At 46.9% G+C, this 25,165-nt stretch overlaps 1 protein-coding gene across 1 annotated transcript in view; it reads right to left on the bottom strand.

Moving 5' to 3' along the window:
* The window catches only part of SLC4A4 (solute carrier family 4 member 4), a 190,909-nt gene that overhangs the window by 79,274 nt on the left and 86,470 nt on the right, over positions 1–25,165 (bottom strand). Inside the window, exons 4-6 of the mRNA XM_050896615.1 lie at positions 15,576–15,711; positions 9,516–9,676; positions 6,643–6,822 (exon numbers count right to left, since the gene is read on the bottom strand). Coding sequence (XP_050752572.1) covers positions 6,643–6,822; positions 9,516–9,676; positions 15,576–15,711 — 477 coding nt within the window. The remainder of the gene's footprint in view (positions 1–6,642; positions 6,823–9,515; positions 9,677–15,575; positions 15,712–25,165) is intronic.

Below are 25,165 nucleotides of genomic sequence, written 5' to 3'. Positions count from 1 at the left end.
GCAGCAGCCGTTCCGCAAGGAACGCGTCTGCAGCCTTCCCACTGTTATCGGCAAGCGTCGGGAGACGGGCTGGTGCGAGTTACCCCTTCCTCTTCCTCTCATCTCCCCCAACCCGCCCGCCCTTACCTCGTCTCCCCCAACCCGCCCGTGACTTACTGAGCCATCCCACGCTGGGGCTGCGCTGCACTCCCATTTCATCGTCCAACGTGCGGGTTGCTAGGCAGGGCACGGAGCTCTCGAGTGGGCTGCGTGCTTGTACGGTGCAAAGCAGGAGACAGTAGCAGCAGGAGCAGAGAGGAGGAAGAGAGCAAAGTTGAAAAGTCAAAGGAAAAAAATAAAAAAACAACGTAAAATGCAAGAAAGAAACGCTCAAGCAATTGCACAAGCAAGCCAGGTAGGAGACGGAGTGTTTGAACAGTCGCGGTTACACACGAGTGCACCTTTCTGCATAGTTCGGTGACCAAAGTGCAAAGCCCACTCATTTGGAGCATGACATCTCCTCCGTAGGTCCACCTTTGAGTGTTCAGTTGGCAGGTCTGGGGCCAGTTTCCCATCTCTGGTGTCTAAAACTCAGGCATCTTAGAAGCGGATTTTCAAGCAACTGAGCGAGGCAGCTGCAGTGCTAGTTGCGCTGAGCGGTCCCAAGCTGCGGTGCGGTCAGTAAGAATGGCAGACACAGCACTTTTGGGTAAAAAAACCAAACCAAAATCAGGTCACGTCCCTGTAGGAGCCAACTTTGAGCATCCTGGCCATGTACGTACCCAGGCACACCAATTTGGGCTTGGAAATGCCTACCTTAGCCTGCAATGGTTCAAACAACGCAAACAGCTAAATACATCGGTGGGTTTTTTTCCAAGCATTCCTTGAAAAATATCTCACTTCTGACTTAAACTTCTCTCCTCCTGTGCTGGTATTATTCAGCTGATGCCATCATTCAACCCTCTCAAGGGACTGAGGATGCAGTTTGTATGAAAACCACTTAAGTGAGTAAAGCTGAACTCTAACGTAGAATGGAAACTTTAGAGGAGAAAAGTTTTCATCTGCTGCTAGCTATCCTTCTCTCAGCGCATCAGCCGACGCGTTGCAGACAGCCTAAGTGTTATTTTAACTCGACTGTTTCCGAACTACGCTGTCAGCGCGGCGAAAATAAATAACGTTCAATGAGGTGTTTGGGCCGCACAGACACCATCCATGTGGTGATGGGTAGCATGCCGTTATTTACGGTGGTTAAAGACTCGCACTTAAACACATCACAGTTTTCTACAGCCTCTGCCGGCTCGGTTTTAGTACGGTTCGACCGCTTCTCTCCAACGCTTTTGCCAAAGGCTCGGGCAGGTGTTAAATTATACAAAATGCTGGCAGGCAGGAAGCTTTTAGACAAAAATTGTCAGAAACGCATAGCGAATGTCACCACCGCAGCACCGGTAAGCAGGGATTCGACAGTCCTCAGGCACCTGCATAAGGAGCGGTGACCACGGTTCTCATTTTATAGAGTGGCAAACCCACGGCAGACCTGCGTTACAACCCCAAGGCGTGCCAGCTGGGCAAGGGCTGCTGGAGAGCCGCGAGCGTATACGTTATTTATTGCAGGGCTTCACGTCAAGTGCTGTACCCTGTGCCAGGAAAGGACACAAAGAACTCTTAGAAAGCCAGTCAACAAAACGAGACACACACACACACACACAAAAAAAAAACCCTGTCAAAAAACCCTGCAGGAGTTCAACTGAAATGTAAAGTCGAAACGTCTTTGTTGAACACTTCATACAGCTCAACCTTCTACCAACAAAAGAAACGAAAAGGGCGGTGTCGTTGTAAGGTAACTTTGAGTAATTACTTGGTACAGCTTTGCCTGCTCGGCTTTTTGATAATCATCTTTTTCCTGCTGAACGGACAGCAAAGGAGTGCTTTGATTTATCCTCCTCCATCCGATGTCACGCAAGAAATTACCATCTTTTGCCCAATTGCTTTCCCAAGAGCAAAAGGATTTCTAAGAAGACATCCTCCCACAAGCGTGATCCAAATATCCATCTTTATGACACGGCTATGAATAAAAGGCGTTCTTCAGTGCGCACCTTTGCCGCTCAAACGTTCCGTGGTTCTGCCAATCTGATTGCTACCGAGCCTTATCTTCAAAAAGAGGAGGGAAATGAAAGAAGAAGGCGGAGGATGACTCCGCTATCGGGGACCGCGGAGCCACAGTCATCCCCGGCGAGGTTTGCGAAGGCAGAGGGAGTAGCTGGAGATGCTCAGGGATCAGTCACGGCAGCGCGGGGGGGCAGGAGGTAAATCACCGTTTCTTAGATTGCGGAATTTCTATGTGGATTTCATGTGAGTGCATGGGGCTCAGTCATCTCAGAAGATGGAAATAAGGATGTGGCAGTAGCCACAGACTGGGGTGCTTTATAGAGAAATCCCCAACAATACACAACGGAGTGAAAATACGCTCATTTTCACAGGCAAAGTCTTAGCAGCTTCTGCTTATTTACCTTTTCTCCTGCTTTATGCATAAAGAACATCTTAGGAGACATTCAGAAGTCTTAATTATGATTGAACATAATACCAGAACAGGAGTTTATACAAGCTTATCATGAAGGCATAGAAATTTTAGAGCCTCTAAGACTTAGTTATTTAAGCGCTCTGAAATAAGTGAGATACAGGCACCTCAATATCTTTGAGAACCACGGCCCAGGGGATATTTCCAGGTTTCAGACCTAACAAATGCCCTTGAAGAAATTTGTCATGATTTAATTTGGGTTTTAAGCCTGACTGCCCTGGGGGGAAAAAAGAAAAAAAAAAAAAAAAGAAGGAAAATCATGGGGAGAATGCACGCTAATGACTTTATGCTAAAGTGTTTCCTCAATAAATGTTTTTGAAAGTAATTTCATACAATTAGGTACCTATCAAAATCATAGGTCCCAAATCAACTGTGATTGCCCGGTAAGAGCCAGGAAGTTGCATAACATTTTTACACATAACCTACAGCAGGGTCTGGTTCACCTTCAGCAGAGATCGTCTCATGAACAACCCTTAATGAACACACAGTAACGGCGTCCATTAAATGAGCAGGGTGCTTTGTCATTTACATCAACGCGTTTTACGGGTAAACGAGAGATGAGACGTTCCCCCTTTTAACAACGGCGGTAAACGTCAGTCGAGCGGAAAGCCAAGCTGCTTCCCAAATACACCAGCCCGTAAACCTATTGTGCCGAGGTGAGAAGCAAGCGATGCGCGGAGGGGATGCCGCTCTCGCGAACCTGGCGGCAGCATGAATATTGGATGACGGCTTCACTGACGCCGAAATGAAAGGTAGACGCTGAAAGGAAATACCTACCCGGAAAGAAACTCTTGGGAAATTTATGAGCGCTTGGGGCTGACGGCACTTTCATTATCGAGATTAGCCGCGTTGAGAGACAGCTGCACTCCTGTTGGCCTCATTAAATTTTTATCTGTCTAAAGGACAAATTCTGCCTTTAGAAGCACATGAGAGGCACTCATTGAATTCCAGGGAGCGTGGTAGAACTCGATCAAATACATTCTGGAGCTACTTTTTCATTAAAGTCTAAATAATAAATAACAGTAACAACTATTCACGAAGTATTTCCCTTTGTATGCAAGTCTCTCCCTCCCTAAGTCTCAAAGCACTTGAACTGTCAGGGAACATAATGCATTATATACTCTTGTACCACGTAAACATCCCAGGTGGGGAAAAAGAGGCAAAACAACACGAAAGGAGTGGCTGAAGGTCAGACAGCGGGCTAAGCAGAGCCAGGAAAGAATGTCTGGAGAATCAGTCCAACTGAGACAGGGCCTGCACAGCCCCTTCGAACAAGAAAAAGAAATGAATGAAAAACGAAGTCACCTAAGATCCGACTAAAGGATGGCCTTAGCCATGAAAAATAAGCAGGGGCTGGAGCGAGAAGTTGGCCGAACGCCCTTTGTCAGCATCATCCTTCCCAGGATAAGCATGCTATTATTTTCTCTTTAACCAGCCCTGAAAGTCTAGCTCCGAACAGCAAAGAGACCAGGCTTACCGTTCCAAGGCATAGTTCAATACAATACACTGAGCATGATTTACCCTCGGACCCCTTAAGTAAGTTTTAATTTGCCTTTAACACCCTGAGGTTTTGATGGCTCCTCAAGGAATGACTTTAACTGCAGAAAGGAAGAATTTGACATTCACCAGCCGCCGAAAAAGGAGGCGGCTGTTACAAGCATACGGTGCAGTAAAAATAGATGCCATACAGAGGTGGAAGGTGGATGTACGCTGTGAACAGAGCCCACTGTAACCCCTTCAGTCAAGACTCCTGCTGTGTCCGAAGGAGGCACTAATCATAGCAATGCCATACAGTCGATCCTAAAGGTTTCTTTACATTTTTATGCCTTAGGAACTCACTGAGACAGGAACTCGGAATAAAACACTAAACTTGATTACCTGTTCAACTGTCACACAGGAAAAAAGCGTATCATTGCCCAAACACAGAGGCACTCCCAACAGTCAGGAGTCTACCTGCTCGTCTCCCACGCAATATGAGAGCGTTAGGTCTGGCTGCGGAATCACAAGCGTACCGCCTGGAAACATCTCTCCGTGTTACCATAACCCTCGGTGTCGCAGTGCCTACCTGGAGGAAAGGGGTTTGGGGCTGGAGCCGAGAATTGAGGGCATCCCCTACACCACGCACAAGGCGACCGAAGCACCCGAGCGATGCGTGCTGAAGACCCGTCCGTCTTACGTTTGGCCTCCCGTACAGCATGGCTACAGTCCAGGATCCTTCTCCTCAAAGCAAACCTGTTCGTCTTTCCAAAGGTCCAGAAAGAGTAGTAGTCACGGAGGTGGTAACTGATATCTATAGACACCACCGCAAATAACGCTTGTGCGTTTTACCCGCAACAGCCGTTTCCTTCTTTTAAGAGAAAGCAGATGCCTCCCATACGAACAGTGGGGAGGACACAATGGAAAGCCCTGGAGCACGTGCTGGAAAGCACGTCATTTCTTAATCCCAGCTGAAAACCAACACGAGTTACTCGCTGGGTGCCCAGTCCTGACATGACGGAGGGATCTGAAGCGCCTGGCTGAATTTAAGGGCAAAAAACCTGAGGCACCTACAAATTTTATGCCTGAGGGTAACGGGGAATGAGCGGGGGGAGGCTTGAGGAGCCACAGCTTAGCTAGAGCTCCCGAACAACACCTCTCTCGGATCTGGCCCTCCACAGGCACTCCTACCCGTGTACGTTACCCGATTAGCAAGGCGTCTGCTCAAGGCTTGCAGGAGTTTGCAGGCCAAAAGCAAAGCTTGGTGATGCCCAGAAGAACCTTTCCCCTCGCTGCAGTGCGCTCTGCAAGAGGCTCCCGTATCTTTAGCATGCGCCAACCACCTCATCTGCCCACGCTGAGCTCCTTCCCCAGAACGGGAATTTCTTTACAGTGCTCTCCAAAGCACAGTCCCTCTCTTTGCTCCATTGGACTCCTGCAGGGATATTCACCGAAAAGCTGCAGGCCCAGGACATTCCCTCGATTCACGTTATCGCGCCTTTGTGTTATTCACTTAATCACTGCATTATCGAGGCACTCGTACACGACGAGACGCATCATCAAAGAGCAATAAATATTCTTCACATGCACATACACACCTGTTGCAAAAGCAAAGGATGATAAGAAGTAGGAAATATTAATAAAGTACGATAATAGGTTAGGGAGAAATGTTAGGGTGAGTTTTAGAAGCAGAATGCAGAAAGCTAAGAGGCCTTAAATGTAGCAAGAAGAAAATCATTTCTTCGCTTGCTTTCATTTGTGGGTATTTTAAAATGGCAACTTTTAGACCAATTTCCAGACTGCAACAGGAGGCAGGTGACAGAAGACACAACGATAGGCTTAAAACTCCTCTTTTTTGATTACCACCAGTAAGAAGACTGCAAATCTCGATGTATGGGTAAGTAGAGAGTCACTGCCAAGGCCTCTATAGCTGTCTGCATCCACGCGCACGCACACATTTACAGACATCGCTATAAACACGGCACTATCTATTAGGCCATTTTTAGAGAGAAGGAGAGACATATTCACAACATACACCACAAAACAATTTTAGGCTGAATAAAGCAAGATGGAAATCAGCTTTACCCACACTGGACAATGATTGTATGGCAATAAAATGCAAGCTAGATGTTACTATCACGTAATTTTTGATTAAAAGCGCCATCGACACCATCTGTTACAGAAATCGAACGCGCGTGAAAGCTTCGTCTCGGCCCAAACGTTTCAGAGGATCGGCCTTTTTGGTTCAGGCACGGTTGGAGTTTTTTTGCCAATCTCTCTTTCCTATCGTCGTTCCTACGTCATCTCCTACACGCCAGCTCCAACAAGAGCATCTCTCTGCCTTTCCCTGTGCCTCCTGCACCCACCTGCCTGCCCGCCCGCCTGCCACCTCCCCTCCTCTCCCGCTCCGTCCAGTGAAGATAGGGTTAGAGCGACGTGCCACAGCCAAAGCAGCCTTCAGAGCCCACCACTGACGTGTTATCAGTACGGGTCTCGCTACGCTCATCGTGGGTTAGAAAAGCATTGTCAAGGCAACGCAGTTAGTTTTCGGCGGGCAAGTTTGGTGGGTTGCTTTAAAAGGGAAGGCTATAGCCAGTTAGCCTCTGCATTACCATTATCGGGGTTGGTAAACATCCTACTTGCACTGGAGACGGTCTTTCCAATGTCAGCCAGAGAGCGCAGGTTGGATTTCTTGGTCTGGTGCCGGTGCTTCCTGAGCAGCGTGTAGGTGACTTTGTCCTTCAGTTCTGATTTCAACAGCCCCGTCTCGATCTGATTGTCAACGATCATTTCTGTCGCACGCAGAGAAAGGGGTGAGGGAGAGGAGAGGACAATTAATCACAAAACTCAGCTGCATCAAGGGAGAGCAGGGGGAGAGAGACGGATCATTTTCACCCTACCTTTTTGAAGGCTTTCCTTCCCATCTCAAAACCACCACCAAATTTCGCCCTTTTCTTTTTAATGGGAGTCTCTTTTAGACATTTCTTTTGAAACGGAACATAAGCGTTTCCATCCAGCAAAACCCGTCCGTCACCGACACGTACCTATTGCACCCAGACTCCCTGCTGTTATTTTCATACATGCCACTCAGCTTACTTCAAATCAACTGTACCCAGGACAAGATGGTTCTTTGTTCAGAAAGGGAATCTGCTCTGACCCTGTATTTCTGTGAAGAAGCTACAACTACATTGCAAGTTCCAGCGCGCTCCCAGAAGTAACACGGTAAAACTTCTATCAGATTCTACAAGGCCTGAGTTCACCTCGCAGGCCCCCAATAAAACCTAATCTAACGACAGGAAAAAGTCCTGGAGATGAGTAGCTAATTAAATCACTCCCTCTCAGAACTGAAGTGAAATGACGGCAACTACAAAAGGCAGAACTTGCTCCAGTTGTCACAGGACGTATTATTTGTCTTTGCCTTTAACTGAATCACCAGGAAAAAAAAAAAAGGTTCCCAGCCCACTGCAAAGACTGCTCACTTCCCATCAATTCTCTCCTTTCCGCTCCCCTATCCCAGAGGAGAAAGGAAAAAAAAAAATAAGGCAGCCAGATTTATTAAGAATCTCTGCTGCGCATTAAATCTCACATTACGTTGTTCCCTTGATCACTTCAGTTAACGTGCTGTCCCCCAAGGGAAAGTGGCAGCTCTTATTTGTCTACCGGTAACTTTTATTTGTGCTAATAATAAAAGTTATATATAAAAGGGGAGGCAGAACATGCATCACATTTGCTAACTCAGTCAGTCAGAAAGTCACCCTCTATAGGCTGCCCAAGAATTAATGCCTCTTCAAATCACTAGGGAAAAAAGCCTCGTTCTTCCACCCAAACGCAGAAAGGGATGATTATATACATGTAGGTACGGTTACACAAAATGTTTGTCAAAAGGTTTATTTCTGTAAAGTAAGCTTTTGTTGTTTGTATTTTTTGTTAGCGATGTTTGGAATACTTCCTTCAGAACACGTCTGTCTTCATCAAGTTTATCGCTCTCCATCTGGCAAGTATTTCTGCCCTTCCGTGTTTCTGATATAACACAAATCAACAGAGAGAGCTCTCTGAGTTTTTCTTTCCTGCGTGTCACTACTAGACACCAACCAAGTGATCATGATTAAATAATTCTGGAAACCAAGTCTGCAGGCTTCTCGGACATCCCTATCTATCTGATTAAGGATCTGGACCAGCAACAACACCCCACTCAGGACAGTGTTACAGCAACAGCAGCCACTGATTTGTAATTTAATCTCCCAGGAATTAGATTTAATTTGGGTGTTGAAGAAGGATATTGAAGGTGACAACTCGACGTGACTTCAAAAAGAAATTTCAGGTTGAGGGTTGAAGTTTTGGACCGCTGACATCAGCTGCTATCTTCTGAAGCACGTTCAGCTTCAGCATAAAACTGCAGAGGTTTTTGGTTGGTTTGGGTTTTTTTTTTTTTAAACTTTGCAAAGCTGTGCATTTGGATACACAGAATCAAAAATCAAGGAAGATAAGTGCCACCATAAGCACGTGGCATAAAACTAAGCTCAAAACTCTGTAGACAGCATCAGAGGCAGCTTTTGTAATTCCATGTCTTACAAACTAGTGCAACACCTGACCTTTCATGCCAGGAGAGTTTTGAGCCTGCTGCCTGAGATGATAATCAAAGCACTGAGGTTTGTGGGGGTTTGACTTCATTTTGGTCTTCTACACCACTTCACACAACGGCTTCTAAACTCGGTGATTTGGTTAAATGTACCTCCACTGGCTGGCTCGCTTTCAAAATTTATTTTCGTATGTCTTCTCGCACATCATCGGGAACATGGTATAGCTCTCAGCAACGTCACTAAGTGTCATCCCACAGGCCACGGCTATTTTGACTGCCAAAAAATTGCCGTCCCATTCAGCAGAGCGAAGCACCAGTTGGTACCGGGGCTGCTCTTCGCTCCCTTTTTCCTGGGGGGGGAGCACCCCATCCTCAACAGAGCCTCACCCGCCTTCAGCGGCCCACCCCGGGACCTCATCCGAAAGCGGTCTACGGCGTGACCGTGCGGGCCAACGTTCTGCACAAAGCAGCACTTGCCAGCTATCTCCGTCTTGAGAGAGCTGGCCTTTTACGTGTTACGTTTCTGGTGGGGAACATAAATTAAGTCAGTGTATGCTATTTCTTTCACACACACACGTAGCGGTATCTTTAGGATATAACTTAGGATATGTACTTCAGGATCCAAATGGTCACCAAAAAACAGTGCAAGGTAAGCACTAATTATCACCGTAGTCGATTCTTTTACTCTTCTTCCCGAATTGAGAATAACCCCTTTCATTTATCCGTTATCCTTCTCCACGTACTATCTCGTTTTCCCTGTTATTCCTTGGAGGATTATTTCTTTATTTTCCTCTTTTATTGAAAAAGCAGTGCTTTTTCATTAAAACCATCAGTGAAACCATCATCAGGGTTGATAAAAATTTGTAGGGAAGAGTTGAGGGAAAGAGCCAAGGCAGCTTTACTTACCCACCACCTGCGGGAGAGAAGAGGCCTCCATATCCAGGATTATCGAGCCTTTCTCTATACACGTCCTTAACTCAAACAAGCTGTGCAGGGACAAGGTGGCCACGTGAGGTTTGCTCCATCGCTCCCCACCTTGTTCTACCTTCTCCTCAAACTTGATCCACCTACGAGAGGGCAGAGCAACGAGACTGTGTTAAAGCTGCTGGCTCCTTGCAGGCACGCGTCTCTGAAAGCAGCGAGACGGCTGAACCATCACGGCATACCGACGAGTTCCAGCACACGCGTCTTCCCACGCATCTCCGAGGCCGCAAATCCACGATCAAGTTGCAAAAGCTTAATGAATCGCTACGTGTCAGCTGAGCGGCGATAATGCTCTGCCTGCTTGTAAACTATTGCAAATGCGAGGTAAAACATGTTATCTTCAATAGCTTTCACCGAGACTTAAACTAACACCCTTTAGCTGATGTTTGCTCCAGGCCGAGAGTACACCGGCAGCTTCAGCAACTCAGCTGAGACCCGGTCATTCCCTCCCCAGTTTGCACACCCAGTCCCTAACCCGACGCTGCCTCAAAACCAACCGCAACAACTCGACGGCCGCTTCGCCAGACCCAACGGAGAGAAACTCAGGTAAGTACATTCACACTTAAATAATCTCACGTGAGAAGGGCTGAGCACCACAGCTCCACAAAAAGGATGGGGAGGAGGGGGGGGGGAGAAAAATAATCAGCATTTCTGGAAATAAAGTGACTTGTATTTGAGTATTGAAATCCAGACAATAAAATCTGAAAACTTCAGCCACTGCCAAAACTCCGCAGGACCGAATAATACTGCCCCATACCCACAAGCTGGCACGAGGCAAAGGGTGGAGGAGAGGAGCACATCCCAACCAAATCTGAAGACGTTCTTAGCAGAGCAAGCGAGCCACCAAAGGAAAAGACACAAATTAAGGGGCTCGGTCTTTCCCTCCGCTCTCTAGCCGTTGTTTAATGATTTAACAAAGCAGGTCTGGACAAAAAAAAAAAAACCAAACCACCCAGAAAGCTCATCTCTAGTGGAAGATTAGAGCAAAGGTTAAATCCCGTTCTGTGCAAAATACTCTTTAACACCCCTAAAACCACGTCCTAAGAGCAGGCAGGCAGGAGGTTTCACCTCCCCGAGCGCCGGGCTGCAGCCCACCTCCACCTCCAGGCTTGACCCTGACCTTGGCTCCGCTGCAGCCAGCCAGGGCTCTGCAGGGTGGGAGCACAGAGCTCCTGCTGCGGGGCTCGGGGAGGAGATTTCACCTGGCTCGTACCTTTCCTGCGCCAGGAAAAGGGAAAAGGAACAGGAACGCCGGCTTTGCCTTCATTACGGCACCCAGCGATGGCTTCGCTATGAGCTGGGAGGGCAGGAAAAGGAAGGCGTTGGAATATCATCTAGTTGCAAAGCAGTAGTGCTTTTTAGGCCTGCCTTGAGAGACTTTTTTAATATCTGTGGAAAACGAAAATTCCACTGACTAATATAAGGGGATTATGAAGACAAAAAACACACACGTAAAGGTAAGGAAGCTCATAAATTGGTTCAAAAGAAAATTCTTAACACCAAGTGAAATAATATTTAATCCTGAAAAACGTATTACTTGAGGATTAATCAATTATGCTCTTCAATTGCAATAATCTCTTTTTGAGACTTTTTTTTTTTTAAAACTCAAGCCAAAAGACTGAATTTGATCTCAAATTCATAAGGTTCCATTTAGTTCACAAAATCTAGGTACTTCCGAGGACAGCGAAGGGACTTGGGCAGCTGCAAATCTGCAGATTTCAAAGGCATATATCATGGGTGACCGAGACGCAGTTTACCCTGCAACAGCATAAAGGCTGCAAATTACAAAGTGGTTGTCTTTTCAGTGAAAGCGTATTATTCACGACTACCGATACTTGCTTTCCATTTACTTTCCTCACTATAATCCACGATACAAACACTAACTTGCAAACCTGTTGGAACTATCGCCCGCTCTATTCAGCGCGCTCCCTAGAAGAACTCTTTTCCCAGGGAGCGTTCACGCCCGTCCATTTCAACGGGAATTCGTTGACAGCGAGGTGCCTTCCGAACACCCTGCGGCAGCTTTAGACGCTTGGTTCTTAAGTCCCCTCCCGGCGCACACCATCTCCTACGCAAACCAACGCCACTACTTAGTTAAGCAAAGCTATCCGCGTGGCTTTCCATACATTTAACAAACGCCTTGTTCTTTATGGGTTTTTTTTTGGTTTGGGTTTGTTGGGTTTTTTTTTTAAAGAAGTCTGCTTCTGCAGAACAGCTCGCTCCCAACTAGAAAGTTGCATGGGCGGCCGCTGAGCACAGGGAAAAAAGTGTCGGACTCTCCGGGTGCAGGAGAGCGGAGGGGGCACAAGAGACAGCCGCAGGGTTAATGCTTCCTACTGCGTGAATATAGAATCGTACAGCTCTCAGGAGTGTTGCCCGAGCGTTGAAAGCAACGCTGTCTGCAGCCTCGCAGCAACATACTCTTTCAGGGCAAAAGATTATCTTCACTGTTATCCGAGAAAACAAACAATCAAATTACCTTCCTCATCTCTATCCCGCTCTGTTCCTGACATCTACATATTCTTCCTGCCTGCCAGCTGTACTTCACTTGCAATAGCTAGTAAACATTCCCCTGACCACATCAGAGAAGCAGCAAGGCATGACATAAAACACCCGTGTACTGTTATGCCTCTGGCCCTGGAAACTACGCCGACGGCTCCGGCAAGGCTCTCCTGGCACCGGGGACTTCGGAATTCAGGTACCTATCAGCATCGTTGGCTCCGAAGGGCTGAGACTCGTCAGAAAAATCTGCCACCAGCGCACTTGGTTGCCTCCAGAATAACACCCTGCACCTCAAACGCGTGTCTGGGAGCCGATGGCGTAGTCAGTGTACGCGCAGTGTGAAAATAGCTCGTGTCGCTGCTAACCAAGACGCAGGAGCCATCTTCTTTTTATTTATTTTTAGAGCTTCAAAAAGGATTGCGTAAAAGGTGTGTTAATGTTATCATGTGTAAAAGGGTGAAGGATATAAATACACTGCCTGACAGAGCTTTCACCATTAAAAAAGACCCTAACAGAAGATTAAAAAAAACAACCTATCCGCCATCCCACAGTCCTTTCATTCTTTTTCTCAGTCATCTCATGATCTTTCTACCATCTCCCTGCCGTGTAGAATGGCAATCCCCACGCTACGGTGGACACATCATGGTCCCCAAAGGCACTGTACTGAGCCTCAAAATAGACTGGTGGCCTCCAGCTGCTTCAGGCCTTTGCCTTTTCCTAGCTCGCTCTGCATCCTGCAACTACCGCTGAAATGCAAAAACATTCACGTGTTAGCGCGAGAACTTGTCCCTCCGCGCCACGTAAATCGATCACGAGCGCCAACAAAACGAACAAGGAGCACCCAGCGACCCAAATCTTCAGGTTACCTTTTAGCAGCAATAAACCTTCCCTTTTACTGCTCTATTTCTAATGCACTTAACAGGGCTTTGTTGTGAAACCCGGTTTACGCTAAGGACGTCTTTTCCAAAATGGCCCTTTATTGCGAACCGTGGCCCAACGCCATGACGTGCTAACAGGCAAGAGGACCGCGCAAAAGAACATGACATCCTCAAGCCCCGGTCACGGGCTGATCTTACCTACTGTCAGAAACGTCACCATGGGCAGGGGGACAAGCACAGCCCCTTTATCGTGGGGTTGCAACACAGACAGCTGAACTCACATGGATCAAGAACCAGGACGGGCAACTAAAGGTCCCCTTCCGGAAACATCTTTTTAATCAGTCGTTTTAAGGTTCTGGCTAGAAATTTTCCTGTGACGTGTACCAGTTATTTTTCTATTGACCAGAACAGTTCTGGAAGGGACGGTATCATTTGCTAAACCCTTTCCTGACAGCTTCCACGCTCTTTCAAGTCTTCGACCAAAGAGCTGCAGCGAGCTGCGTAGCTGGCAGCTCCTCTGCCCGCTGAAGCGCAGAGCTAGCCAGCTCTAGCTGGTACGTCCTGCAGTGGGGGCCGCTCCGTAGCTCACAGCGGGTTTTGTTGTGCAAGATTAAGTCATTTCAGGACGATACTGAAAAATCCTGAACAATCAAACACTATGCAAGATCACTATCGACAAAACAGCACGCAAGTCAGGAGGTTGGGCCAAGTTCAGGAATTACACAGCGCCTCAACGGGGTGCTTAAAGCATGTGATGTATACATGTATCTTTAAAGAGAGAGAATCATATATACAGCTCCATCTAGCACTTCTACCAAAGACGTGTGAAAACGCCTAAAACCAGGAATCGTTTGCCAGAGACGAAGAAAACCTCCCTCTTCCTCTACAGCCACCTGACAGCACGAAGAGTGCGGGCATATCCGCTGTAAGGTCCTTTGAAGGGAAGAGCGGAGGGCTCCCGACAAACGTCCCTCCAGAAACACCAGTGCTTTGTGATCTCTCGTGCAGGACACAGGGCATCTTTCTTCTGACGGCTGACATTCGTGGACTCAAGGAAAACAGAGCTTCCCGCTATTCATACTATAAAGGCGAGACCGAAGAGACGGCTCGATAAGAAATACCACAGTGAAGTCTGAATCGTGAAAAAGCTTTAACAAGTTGTCATTAAAACCCCTTCCCAAAGACCGACGCACGGACAGAGGAAAGCATAATTTGCCGTAAAAAGCAGAGGTGGGCGGTACAGATGACAAAATGCAAGTAGTGAACTAATGATAAGATGGAAGAAAAGCAATAAAGGGAGAAAAGGATGACCAACAAGTAAGAAGTTAAAGAGTAAAAGGTGAAAAGTCTTTAAATAGGTTCTCCAAGTGACCGAGAAGTAAAAATAAAGAAAGATAAGGGGACAAAGGGATAGGTGGTGGAGCGGTTCATTAAATCGCAGGTAAAGAAGATTAAGGTAACCAAACAACATGGGCTAACTACGAACACAGTAGGTGCCCTTAAGACTGGAAGGTGGGGAAAGAGCTTAGCCCAGCCACAATAAAGGAAAATGAAAAGCCCCAAGTTAAGCGAGGGGGATTGGGAACAGGGAAGGTAAAGCCCCGGACCGCTCTCCAGCTGGGTGAACAGCTCTTTCTAGTGGGACGTTTCAGGCCTTCACAGCAACCAGACTGCAATTAGGGGTTTATCTTTTAAGGCAAACCCAAGAAAAATATTTTTACGGTATTAAAAAAAAAAAAAAAAAAAAAAATCAAAACTTTCTAAGGCTAGAGGCAAAACAGCAGCCTTTAGATCACGAATCCAATCCAATGGCTCTTTCGGTGGTGTTCAGAAATAACCTCTATGTAACTTGTGTCAACCAGATCAAAAAAACATGCCAGTTTTTTGGCACCTTTTTTTGACCATGGTTTTAGCATGGGTTTTTGACCATGGTTTTGGCATGGTTTTTTGACCATGGTTTTGGCATGGTTTTTTGACCAAACCAACAGCAGCATCAAAGAAACAGGCAGAGAACCTAACGAAGAAACTCAAAGCAGGCAACCCAATACAGCATTTAACACATACCTTGAATAATTTCCTCAAAAGAAAAAACCTTTAGGGTTTGGGGGGTTTTTTGCCTGTTTAAAATGAATTTCATCAGTGACTGGCTAGGAGAGGGACACAGTCAAACTTTCCCAACTTGCGGTGTGCGGCGGGGTCAGGCTCAAATCTACTTTTGGGCAACAGAATCGAAGTAGTTTTGACAGACTTGCAGAAACTTTACTCAGGCACCGATTTCTGACAACTCTGGCCAAGCCACTGTCATTCTTTGCAAAGCACTGATAAGCCCATACCTCTGTTGGCTCTCCACAGGCAAACTATTGAAATAAATCCGGCACTCTATTTTTTCCTAGTTTTTGTTTGAAAGGAATATTTAAACAAAGCCTCGAATTCTCTCATTTCTCAAAGAAAGGCAATTTGAACTATCCAGGCTTCTTTCTGTGGATTCCCCAAGCGACCCTGTAGCACAGGTACTACCCCAATTGAACGTTAAACAAGGAATTTCCCACGGGGGTCCTGTGCAGCTGCCCTGCCCTTTCAGGGTAAAGGAAAAGCAACCCACCTCGCAGTCTCCTTCCATTCCATCTCTTGTCCGTCGACGGCCAGGAGTTCATCCAGCTCCGTGAAGAGCTGCGGGGGCGCGGGGCTGTCATCTTCCTCTCCGAGGATGAAGCGGATGCGTTCGGCAGCGGGGGAGACTGCAGAGGTGAAAATACTGCGGTTAACAGCCTGAGAGATGACCAGGGACGTGCGGCTCCTCTCCTTCCCCTTCTCCCCAAAGCCATTCAGCTGTTTCTCCAGGCTGTCTTTTCCATTTGACATCCTAGTCGCTGCGGACGGAGGGGCGTGAGGACGTCTATCTCCCTCTCTCCCCTTCCTTGCCTCTCACTTAACTTCTGAAAAGTTCAAGCTGGGAGTAAAGTTCAGGAAAACTTGCCTCTTCCTACAGTCCTTAACTATGTTACAGCAATTTGCAGCCCTTGTAAAAAAAAAAAGCGCTAATCGAGCTCAAAACCAATATGCTCTATGGTGCGTGCCCAAGGACCTTTCGTACTCTGATCAGCTGAGATCCTTCACCCCCTTTTTTATATAAGGTAAAACCAGTTTCAGCCAAACTATTTTGGGGCTTGCTGTGACAGCATCCCGTAGCCGGCTTTTTCCCCCCCCCCGCCTGCCAACAAGGCTCGGGCTCCCATTGGCCCGCAAGGCAGGCTGTAACCTCCCCAGACCTACTGCTGGAAAACACGGGAATATTTAACAGAAAGGTTGTCTCATCTATACATGAAGAATGCGACCCAACGCATTTAGTCAGGCACCAATGCACCGAAAAAAAAACCCACCGTTCCCATTGGGAAAAGACTGCCCATTTAGGTAAAAGAAACTATGTTCAACACACGCTCTTTTGATAGCTCAAGCAAAGTTCATTTGCATTATTAGCTCAAGAAAAATCAGCAGAAACCCCCTCCTGGTTAAGAAACGTGCGCCATTCAGAATTAAAACCCGAGAACGTCGCTGTCCACATCCCAAGGCCTAAGGGCATCTCCCAAAGGCAACTGGAGCTCATGCCACAAGAGGCGCCTCGCTGGAGGACTTCGTGGGGTCTACGGTTTTTTCCCCGATCGTATCACCTTAAAACGAAGGTGCGATCATGTGAAATTTTAAGACAGACATCCTTTCTGCTGAATGTTTATTAGCATTAGAGTTAAACAGCAGACTATGAACTTTGAACGGTTCTGCTAAAAACTCCTTTCTTTTCAAAAGATCAGCTGGCTGGCTGTTGCAAAATAATTAATTACACCAAGTGTCCAATCACCATTGATTTTTCCAGGGTAAACAAAGTCTCAATTTGTAATGTGAAAAAAGAAACCAGCAAGAAACATGCCCTTTCCTCCTCATTTTTTTTTTCTTTTAAAAAGAAACTTTCATAGCTTTCTTCTTCAATTACTCAGCAAAGGTTGATGCAAATTCACTTCTTTATCAGTTAGGGTGACGACGCTTTCATAACACATTTCTTTTCCATTGAAAGTATATTTGCGGTCATAAATGCCCTTGCAATTCCCTGGGCATCCAAGTACCTTGCCCCGCGTTGGCTCTGCACCTCAGGTACGAGGGATAACAACGCACAGAGCCACGCGTCTGGAAACCCCTGCAGCACTCGGGCCACGATGGTATGGAGAGCGTAGGTTGTTGGGCTCCCTAGCACCTAACCAGTCTTTTCCCAGGCTGGCTACACAAAGGCTTTTGCATTTCCCATCAGTCCTTCCTTTGAGAAAATCCATCACTTCCCACAAAAACAAAAGCTTTCCTTTGACAGGCTCCTTAGCAGGAGAGAAAAATATGGCTAAGCTAAATTTACAGACATTTAGTTATAGAAAAATACACCTTAAACCTCTTGGTAATTAGCACTCTTAAATAACTACTAGTCCCTACAGAATTTATCCTTTTTCTCAGGTGTATTTCTCAGAATCTGTGAGGTGTATAACGAGTACTTGATTATTTGACTTGGACGTAACCGACGCACTTCGCGCAACAGTTCCAAAATCTATCTGCAAACGCATAACCTTACGCATGAAAATTGTCCTTGCAGTTATAAAAGCAATTTGGACTACAAATCTGCACCTAAAACACGTTTAAAACAAACATTAGTATAAATAATTGAGATTATCTTATTCTAAAAATGCAATTAGGCATAACACTTGAGCTCATCTTTATACAGCCAGCCCCAAATCAACCGCTGGTGCCAGAAGCTTGTGCTGAAACCAATGCAGCCGAGCATCAGTAGGCAGGGTTCGATTTCTCGCACACGCTTCAGGGCAGAGATCTCTCACTAGGTGTACATAGGAAGAAATACCTGTTCAAATACAGGCCAAAGATTCAGCTAAGGCCTGTAAATACAGAGAATTAAAAGATGATGCCTGGCCAAAAGAACACAAAACAGCTCGTTGCATGAGCCCACAGACTTCCGTGATCTACTCTCTCATCTTTCTCTTAATTGGTTTGAATTTAGCCGAAGAACACCACCATCAAGTGGTTGCCGCTCTCCAGCCGTTCGGTGGTTTCACGGCGGCGGAAAGGGCCCGCGGAACTTAAGCTGGGCGACTACAGCTCGTGGTTGATGGTGTCCGAACTCCGCTGTCATCCTCCAGATGAAGAGCAAGACCTGCTGGCAGAGTACCCGTAACGTGCACGTTCCATCATCTCCCCTCTCAGTCTCCACTAATGACTCTCAATATACTTTGATGTTCTGAACAGAATTTAAACGTCACAGCTAGAAAAGCAATAAAATACATTTACATCCTATCGCTTCCAAAAGCAACGTGGAGCACAGCAAGCGGCTGGTGCGTGGAACAGCCTGCAAGAGACTGGAGAGCTTCTAGAGCTGCTGAAGGCATCGGTTGCAGTCGACGGGAAAATTATCTCTTTTCAGTCATTTTGAAGTGGTTTTATTACATGGAAGTGTTACCCCGATACTCAATCCCATAACACGATAATTCCACAATCACCCACAACATTTTCCTCACTGAACTGCATCATGAGAGGAATTACAGAAACGCTCCCACCAAACCTGGGCACGCATCGTACGTCACCCCTTCTTTCTTTTCTTCTTTCTTTTGCTTTTGCTAATTTCCTATTAGCTGCATTTAGCCCAGACGATAAGGGTCAAAATCCAATTAAGGAATTTGCTGGGTCACAGGTCTCCTATGGCGTGCTTTACCACATGTTCTTTATTGCGATTTTGTAGGTTAATGGGCCGTTTATGGGTTGTTTATGTGCTCTCTTTAGCAAGGAGAACATATTTTCATCTTAATCTCCGGAGCGAACACTGTGTGCTCAGCGCGGGGCGGACAGCTGAGTCGCAGGCTTAAGAACCGGAGAGCAATTAACCTGGGGGGTGAACCCTGCAGACCTCCCCCTGCCCGACCTTTGAGCGCCAACCCCGCCAGCCCGCCCCAGCCTTGACCATCACCTTCGCTTCTACCTAATCCGTCCAGTTTAGGAGCTGCTGGAACCAGCACCGTTAACGGCGGGATCGGCTGCCGCTGCTGCTAAGTCTTTTTAATGTTATTTTCCTTGCTGTCTCATTCAAGAAACAACCTGATGATCGACAGACATATGTAGCAGATAAAACGCTAATCCATGGATTTAGATGGCTAGGATTATATTTTCTCCTGAATGGGAGAGGAATTAAGGTATTAATTGCAGATGGTAAAACGCTCCATTGCAACATTTAAACAGAAGTATTGCCATCCGTAAGTGACACTTCTTACCTCTCCCTTTTCCCTTTCCTGCTCTTGCCTTCAGTCACAAGCGGTCCATGAGGCAGCTTAGAAAATACATCACTTGCAGAAGAGAATGAACACATCAGCAGTTTCTCCTAGTTCAGTTCAGGCCAATTACGAGTACAATTTATACCCTCGGGTTCCCAAAGGCAAAAATCAATTTCCATCAACGGAGAGAAATCTCAGGGAGCTCAGAAATAGAGAGAGACACATTCTAGCGCGACAACCTCACATCAGCCGGAGCTGAACTTCCCAGCCCGACGTCCGTCCCACCCCTGCAATCGCTGGCTCTGGTGGGGAGCCCTCCCTCGCTGCCCGGCGCGATGGAAGAGCGAGGCGCGGTGCCGCGCACCGAAATGCCGGGGGGCTTCGTGGTATCGGCCAGTATCCTGAAGTCACCTCCCGCTTCAGTGCCAAGTCACGAGTGCCTCGCTTGTCGTGGGTGGAAGATGCTTACAGCCTGGCTCTCCAGGTGTACGATGCTGCCTTGGGATGGGGAGACGGAGGGGGGAACGCATTTGTGTTGATGTACGAGTAAAACAGCCTCTTCTCCAGTCAACCAACACTTCTCCTGTTTTTTTCAGCTTGCTGTTAGCAGTGATGCTTCTAAATACCCTTGGGACCTGCACCTCAGCCAACTGCTTCCTCCATTCAAGGCCAAAGAGACCATCTAACATGAAGTTCTCCGTTCCTTTGAAGTACGTCGGCAGCTACAAAAATCTCCAAGAGACCCGGTGTAAATCCTTCCTGAAAGCCTGCGGTAACATTATCGAGGAAGGCTATCTGTCAAACGTGCTTTCCAAATACGCTTATTAAAATAGGACATGATTATACTCCCATTAATTTCTGGAGTTGCCCTCACTCAGCCAAAACTCAGTTCAAATCCATCTGAAGTCAGAGTGAGCTAGTTAAGTGAAATACCTGTGCAGACACTTTTATCAGATTTCAAGTCGTTTTCTTTCTAGTTTAGCTGACTTCACTTCCAAAATTAATCCATCGCCCAAAACAATTTTAATTGTGTCTTAATGTCGATACAAGACCTTACGCAGTTTAATCATTTCCCTTATGATTTATACCTTTGATCAACTGCCATTCATGTTCCTGACCGTTCTTGCATAGGCAAGCCCCGGAGTTTGAGCGTTTTTAGACGCAATTCAAGGCACTATCTCGGGGTAAGTTTCTGCTAAGGCTAACCGATGACAAAACCCCATGCTCCAGTCAGCATTACCGAGAGCAGCAAGCCAGGCAGTTTTACTATTCCAATCCTCCTGATAGCAGCAACCCCTTCTCTATCTAGGCTTCGGGCCTTGGTGATAGCAAAGAGTGAAACACAAGCACAGAGCTCTGCGGACTACAGAGACTTGAGGGGGGGGGCCCAGGGAATTGTATCTTACTTCAATTTTCATTCTCCCTTCGTACAACTGCCAGCTGCAGGGCAGACTACGGACGCTTACTATCTCCCCTTGATCCCCTTTCACAACAGGGATGTCATCAGAAGCAGCAGTAACCTGGACCAGCGCTGATTACACACCGCTGATAAGGCCAGAATTCACGCTACCTTGATTTCGCAGGGAGATTCTTGCTCTGCATCTACCTGGCTTGATTAATATAGGCAAGAGCTAGTTCAGTTACTCAGTTTGGCAAAAATTGCGGAGGAAAGCTTCTGATTCAAGACCAGGGTAAGATTTGACAGTGAGAACGGGACATGAGACTTAAGAGCACCATCTAAAAGCAAGCAGGGAAGGCTTTTATGGCTCACAGCTTTACCAGCTTCCTTGAAAGACTAACCCAAGCAGAGTCACACCTAAAACCAGGAGTCACTAAAAATCATCATCGTGGACATCTTCCCCGGTTCGTGTACGGCATCCGACACGCTGAGCCAAGGCCACAGGGTAAGGCGAAGGACACTCTCTCAGCTTACTAGCAACACCGTTCAGCATTTCTGGAGCGCTGCTCCCGTTAGAGCACGGCGCAGAGACGCTCCGTGCTATTCTTGTGCCTTTACAGGTAAGAACCGTTATTCCCATTACGGAAGAGACAACGGTCAAATTAGGTTAATACCACTTTCTGCAGAACAACCCGGGGGAGAACGGATTTCCTGATTCCCCCAGTGCTCTGTCAAGCGAAAGCATCCTTCAGCGCCACTGAAGAAGTCAACGGCACGGAGATTTATGCGTGACGCCTGCTTCACAGGAATGCCGGCACCTGAAAACGTTGCTCAGTGACCGCACATCGGGCCTTCCCCAGGGTCTCGCAGAACCCACCTCTGGCTGATCAACTCTCCAGCTAATCGCTCTAAGCAAGCGTGAGAATTTCTTTTTTCTTTTTCTTCTTATTTTGTTTCTTTTCTTAGAGAGAAAACCGATTACTTTTCGACCCTGCACTCGGCGCTGGCTGGTCGCAAGGCAGATTAGACTCGTCCACAGGCAGAACTTGGCAGCCTGCAGGGAACACTCACCACGCTACCCAGATCCCCACCCTGGGCCATTTCTTTCACGACTACTGGGTGCAGAAGCGGAGAACGCTATTCAAGCTGCTTGATCCATCTTGAAGCAAACATCCCCCATCCCTTGATCGTGACCCTTTCCAGCACATAATGAACAGCATTGACGGCCTCTTGAATAATCCATTTTTTGCTGGACTCTTGTACTGCATGATTGTACACGTTCTACTGTAAGCTCCTCTGCAGCATGTGGCATATATTAAGTCTTTGATCTGCAAAAAATCTTCAGTATTAGACAAATGCTTACTCATGACATATCCTCTCAAGTGCCAGAAGAACAGCAGCTTTTACGTAACGAGTTGCTGAGCATTCTCAGCTCTCTTTGTCTTCAGTGCTGTCGAGATCACGTACAAAAGTTTCGTCTACAGATATCTTATTGAAACATTCCTCGGAGATACAGGGACAGAAAAAAAGACCCTTCTTCCAAAAACGTCTCAAATCAACTCATCTATAGCAGACGGCTCACGTGGACGAGGTGTGCAATGCGGACAATCGGTCTGGCGACCTTGTAAACAAAACCAGCATCATCTAATGAAAAAAAGTCGGTCAGCCTTAACATAAAAGGCACTGCCTATAGAAGAAGAAAGACTGCTAATTCCAACCACACAGTTACGATAGAGAGATCATTGCATGTTATACCTCAAGTCTAATTACGAACTTCTCCCAACATTGTTCCACTCAAGAGAGACTGTCAATAACGGTCTTCAAAAATTGTCTCTTTTTTTCAGCTGCAGGCAAGAACAATAATATCTATATTGTTCTTGCGTATTCCAAATGAAACGCATTATTGATAGCCTCCCACAGATACACGATCAGCAAGTTGAGCCAGACTGAATATTTAATATATCAGCAGCGCGAGTCTCTGCCTGCTCAAATCACCGCAAGGTTCCACTGATTTCAAGGGTGCGGAGCCGGGTGTACGTGGAGCACGCAATTCTCCACGGGTATGCTATAGCTAGATGCTAATCAGCAGCGACTAGCTTCCAAACTGCTAGAAAACCAGGAAATTTCTCCTTCTCTATCCCTTTTTTTTTTTTTATTTTCTAGATTCACCGAGTGCCATTTTTAGTTACATCAAAGGCAGCGATGCCTCTGACACTTATTTTTACTAAACAACTAGCCCATGCTTCTGTACCGTAGCCTGTGCCCTGTAACAAACCACACTGTTCATAAGCCCTGGCACGATACAAACTACGTAACAAGCAATTCATTACAAAATATGGATAACAACGATATTTTTTGACTACTCCTGGAGGTCAGCCATCTTACTTCACGTTGCGTGAAACTGCTACAGCAGCACATTTTTAAGGAGCTATTACTGAGCAGCTGCCAACAAGACTTTAATAAAGAAAACGCAGCATCTAGAGCGAGCCTGGCTTATTTCTGAGCTTTGCAACATTCCCCACTGTCACACAGATACGGGATGCTCTCTGGCATCACACCTCCCTGGGACTTGAGTAACAGTCAAGTCGCCAGTTAAACCGTTTAGCAGCACAGTGGCTGCCATCTATAACGAAGTTCAAAAATTGCTCCCTAATTCTCAGTGGGGTTGGGGGTTTTTTTCCCCCCTTTGGTTTTTCTCCATTTTCCTTTTTAAAGCAGTATGGCTTTCCCAGTCTCTTGCAGAGACGTGTGCCGTTTACCTCTCTGGAATCCTGCTGGGGTCCTATTCTAGTATCTTAAACATCTCAATCCCGTTAGTGATCGTGCACAACTCCCCCCGTACTTCCACCGGCATCAACAGCACAACACGGGCACAAAGCCACCGTTCAACATAAGCTAGCCCAAGAGAAAATTCCTCTTCCTCTGGTGAGCGAAAAAAGATACCGTTTTCTTTTCCAACACCGTAACGCGGCTCCCTCAATTTTCAAGCTGTTTTGATGTGATGCAGTCCCTGAATAAGTCTTGTCATTTCCTTGCATCAGCTGCAAGCCCTGCTGCCAAACTATTAATTCAGTTTACCACTGATCATCTATCTACCTGTGCCCCCTTTCTTAGGTAACGGAGTGGGTACAGTGGCATTTTTAAGGACACAGCTATAACAACACTGGGCTCTTTTTCTCAATTTAAGCTTCTATGCAGTGACAAGAAGAAACTTCCCTTCCCTCTCTGCGCTTTAAAACCAGCCCTCCGGCTGCAATAGACAATTTTATGCCTGTTAAGCTCTTCTCACAAGCAGGGTTTCATCATCGTCTATTTGTCCCGTTCAATCAATCTCCGCACCAGCTCCGACCGTTTCAGCGCTTCGAGAAGCCTTCTTCAGCGAGGGCTCGACAGAAGAGGACCGACCCGCAGAGGAAGGAAGCCAAGTGCAAGCGTGCGAGGATTTTCCTGGTTTATTCCTGCAGCTTCAGTGCGCGCCGAGCCCTTTGTCCCGTGTGCTTTTCAGCCAGTGTCTCCGGCCGAAATGGAGCCCATCTCTGTTGCCAGGCAGTATTTCAAGGAGTACTGAATGTCTCTGGCATCCAACGCTTTTTGCTTTCAACTCTTTTCATTCTGCCTCCTCCGTTTTAAACGTTGCCAAATACCTCGTCCACTTCAGGCACGGAGAGCAAAGCGCGTTATTATTCCTTACCGTCGTTGCAGGAGACCGACCGGCGTACGAGAGCAAAATACACCCACTGAGAGGGTTCTGTAGGTTGTCAGTTCTTCATCATCACCTGCCCCGCTTCAAACACCGTGTAGGAGAGAGATGCCACAGGCTCCCATCAGCCACGAGCCTCAAAAGCACAAATTACCGCTGGGGGAGAGCCAAATAAAATCAGGTCTGATTTTCCCATTGCCTCGCACGCAGGACCCTTATTTACGAAATGGGTATCGATGGCTGGGTCCCACCCGAGTGGTTTCATTTGGCACGGGTCTAAGCGGCAGGATGAAGGGCCAAGGGTCGGAGACCGAAGCTGGGTACCGCAAACCTGGCAGAACAACTGACAAGAGAAGGCCCTGGTTCAAGCTGAACCTCATTTTCAAGGCTGACAAATACTTCTTCAGCATCCGTAACGTGCCCTCTTCTTTTCACTGCCGAGTGTAAAATTACCCAAGGCAGCGTTCGTTACCAGGCATCGTTTTGAACCGCACTGAACGCAGCTCTCCTGCTTGGGTTGAATAAAGCACAGCAAAGGGGCACTGCAGCGGTCGACAGAGGGAAAATGAAGACACAAGGAAACACGACGAGGTGTCTGTCACTGATCTAACTAGAACCGGTCTTCCCCAGAGTCGGTGGTGGATGTGGACGGCACTCCCTTCCTCCACTTGATGGAGACGAGGGATATGCCTTGGCTGTTCTGACAAACGCCCATCTCCACGCTAGCAGCATTAATGTGTGAGTTCGGTAGCCTCAATCCATTTGGAGCTTCGGAGACCACCTCA

Source organism: Gymnogyps californianus, chromosome 4 (assembly GCF_018139145.2).
Source record: "Gymnogyps californianus isolate 813 chromosome 4, ASM1813914v2, whole genome shotgun sequence".
Lineage (NCBI taxonomy): Eukaryota > Metazoa > Chordata > Aves > Accipitriformes > Cathartidae > Gymnogyps > Gymnogyps californianus.
This window is presented reverse-complemented; position numbering and strand designations above follow the sequence as displayed.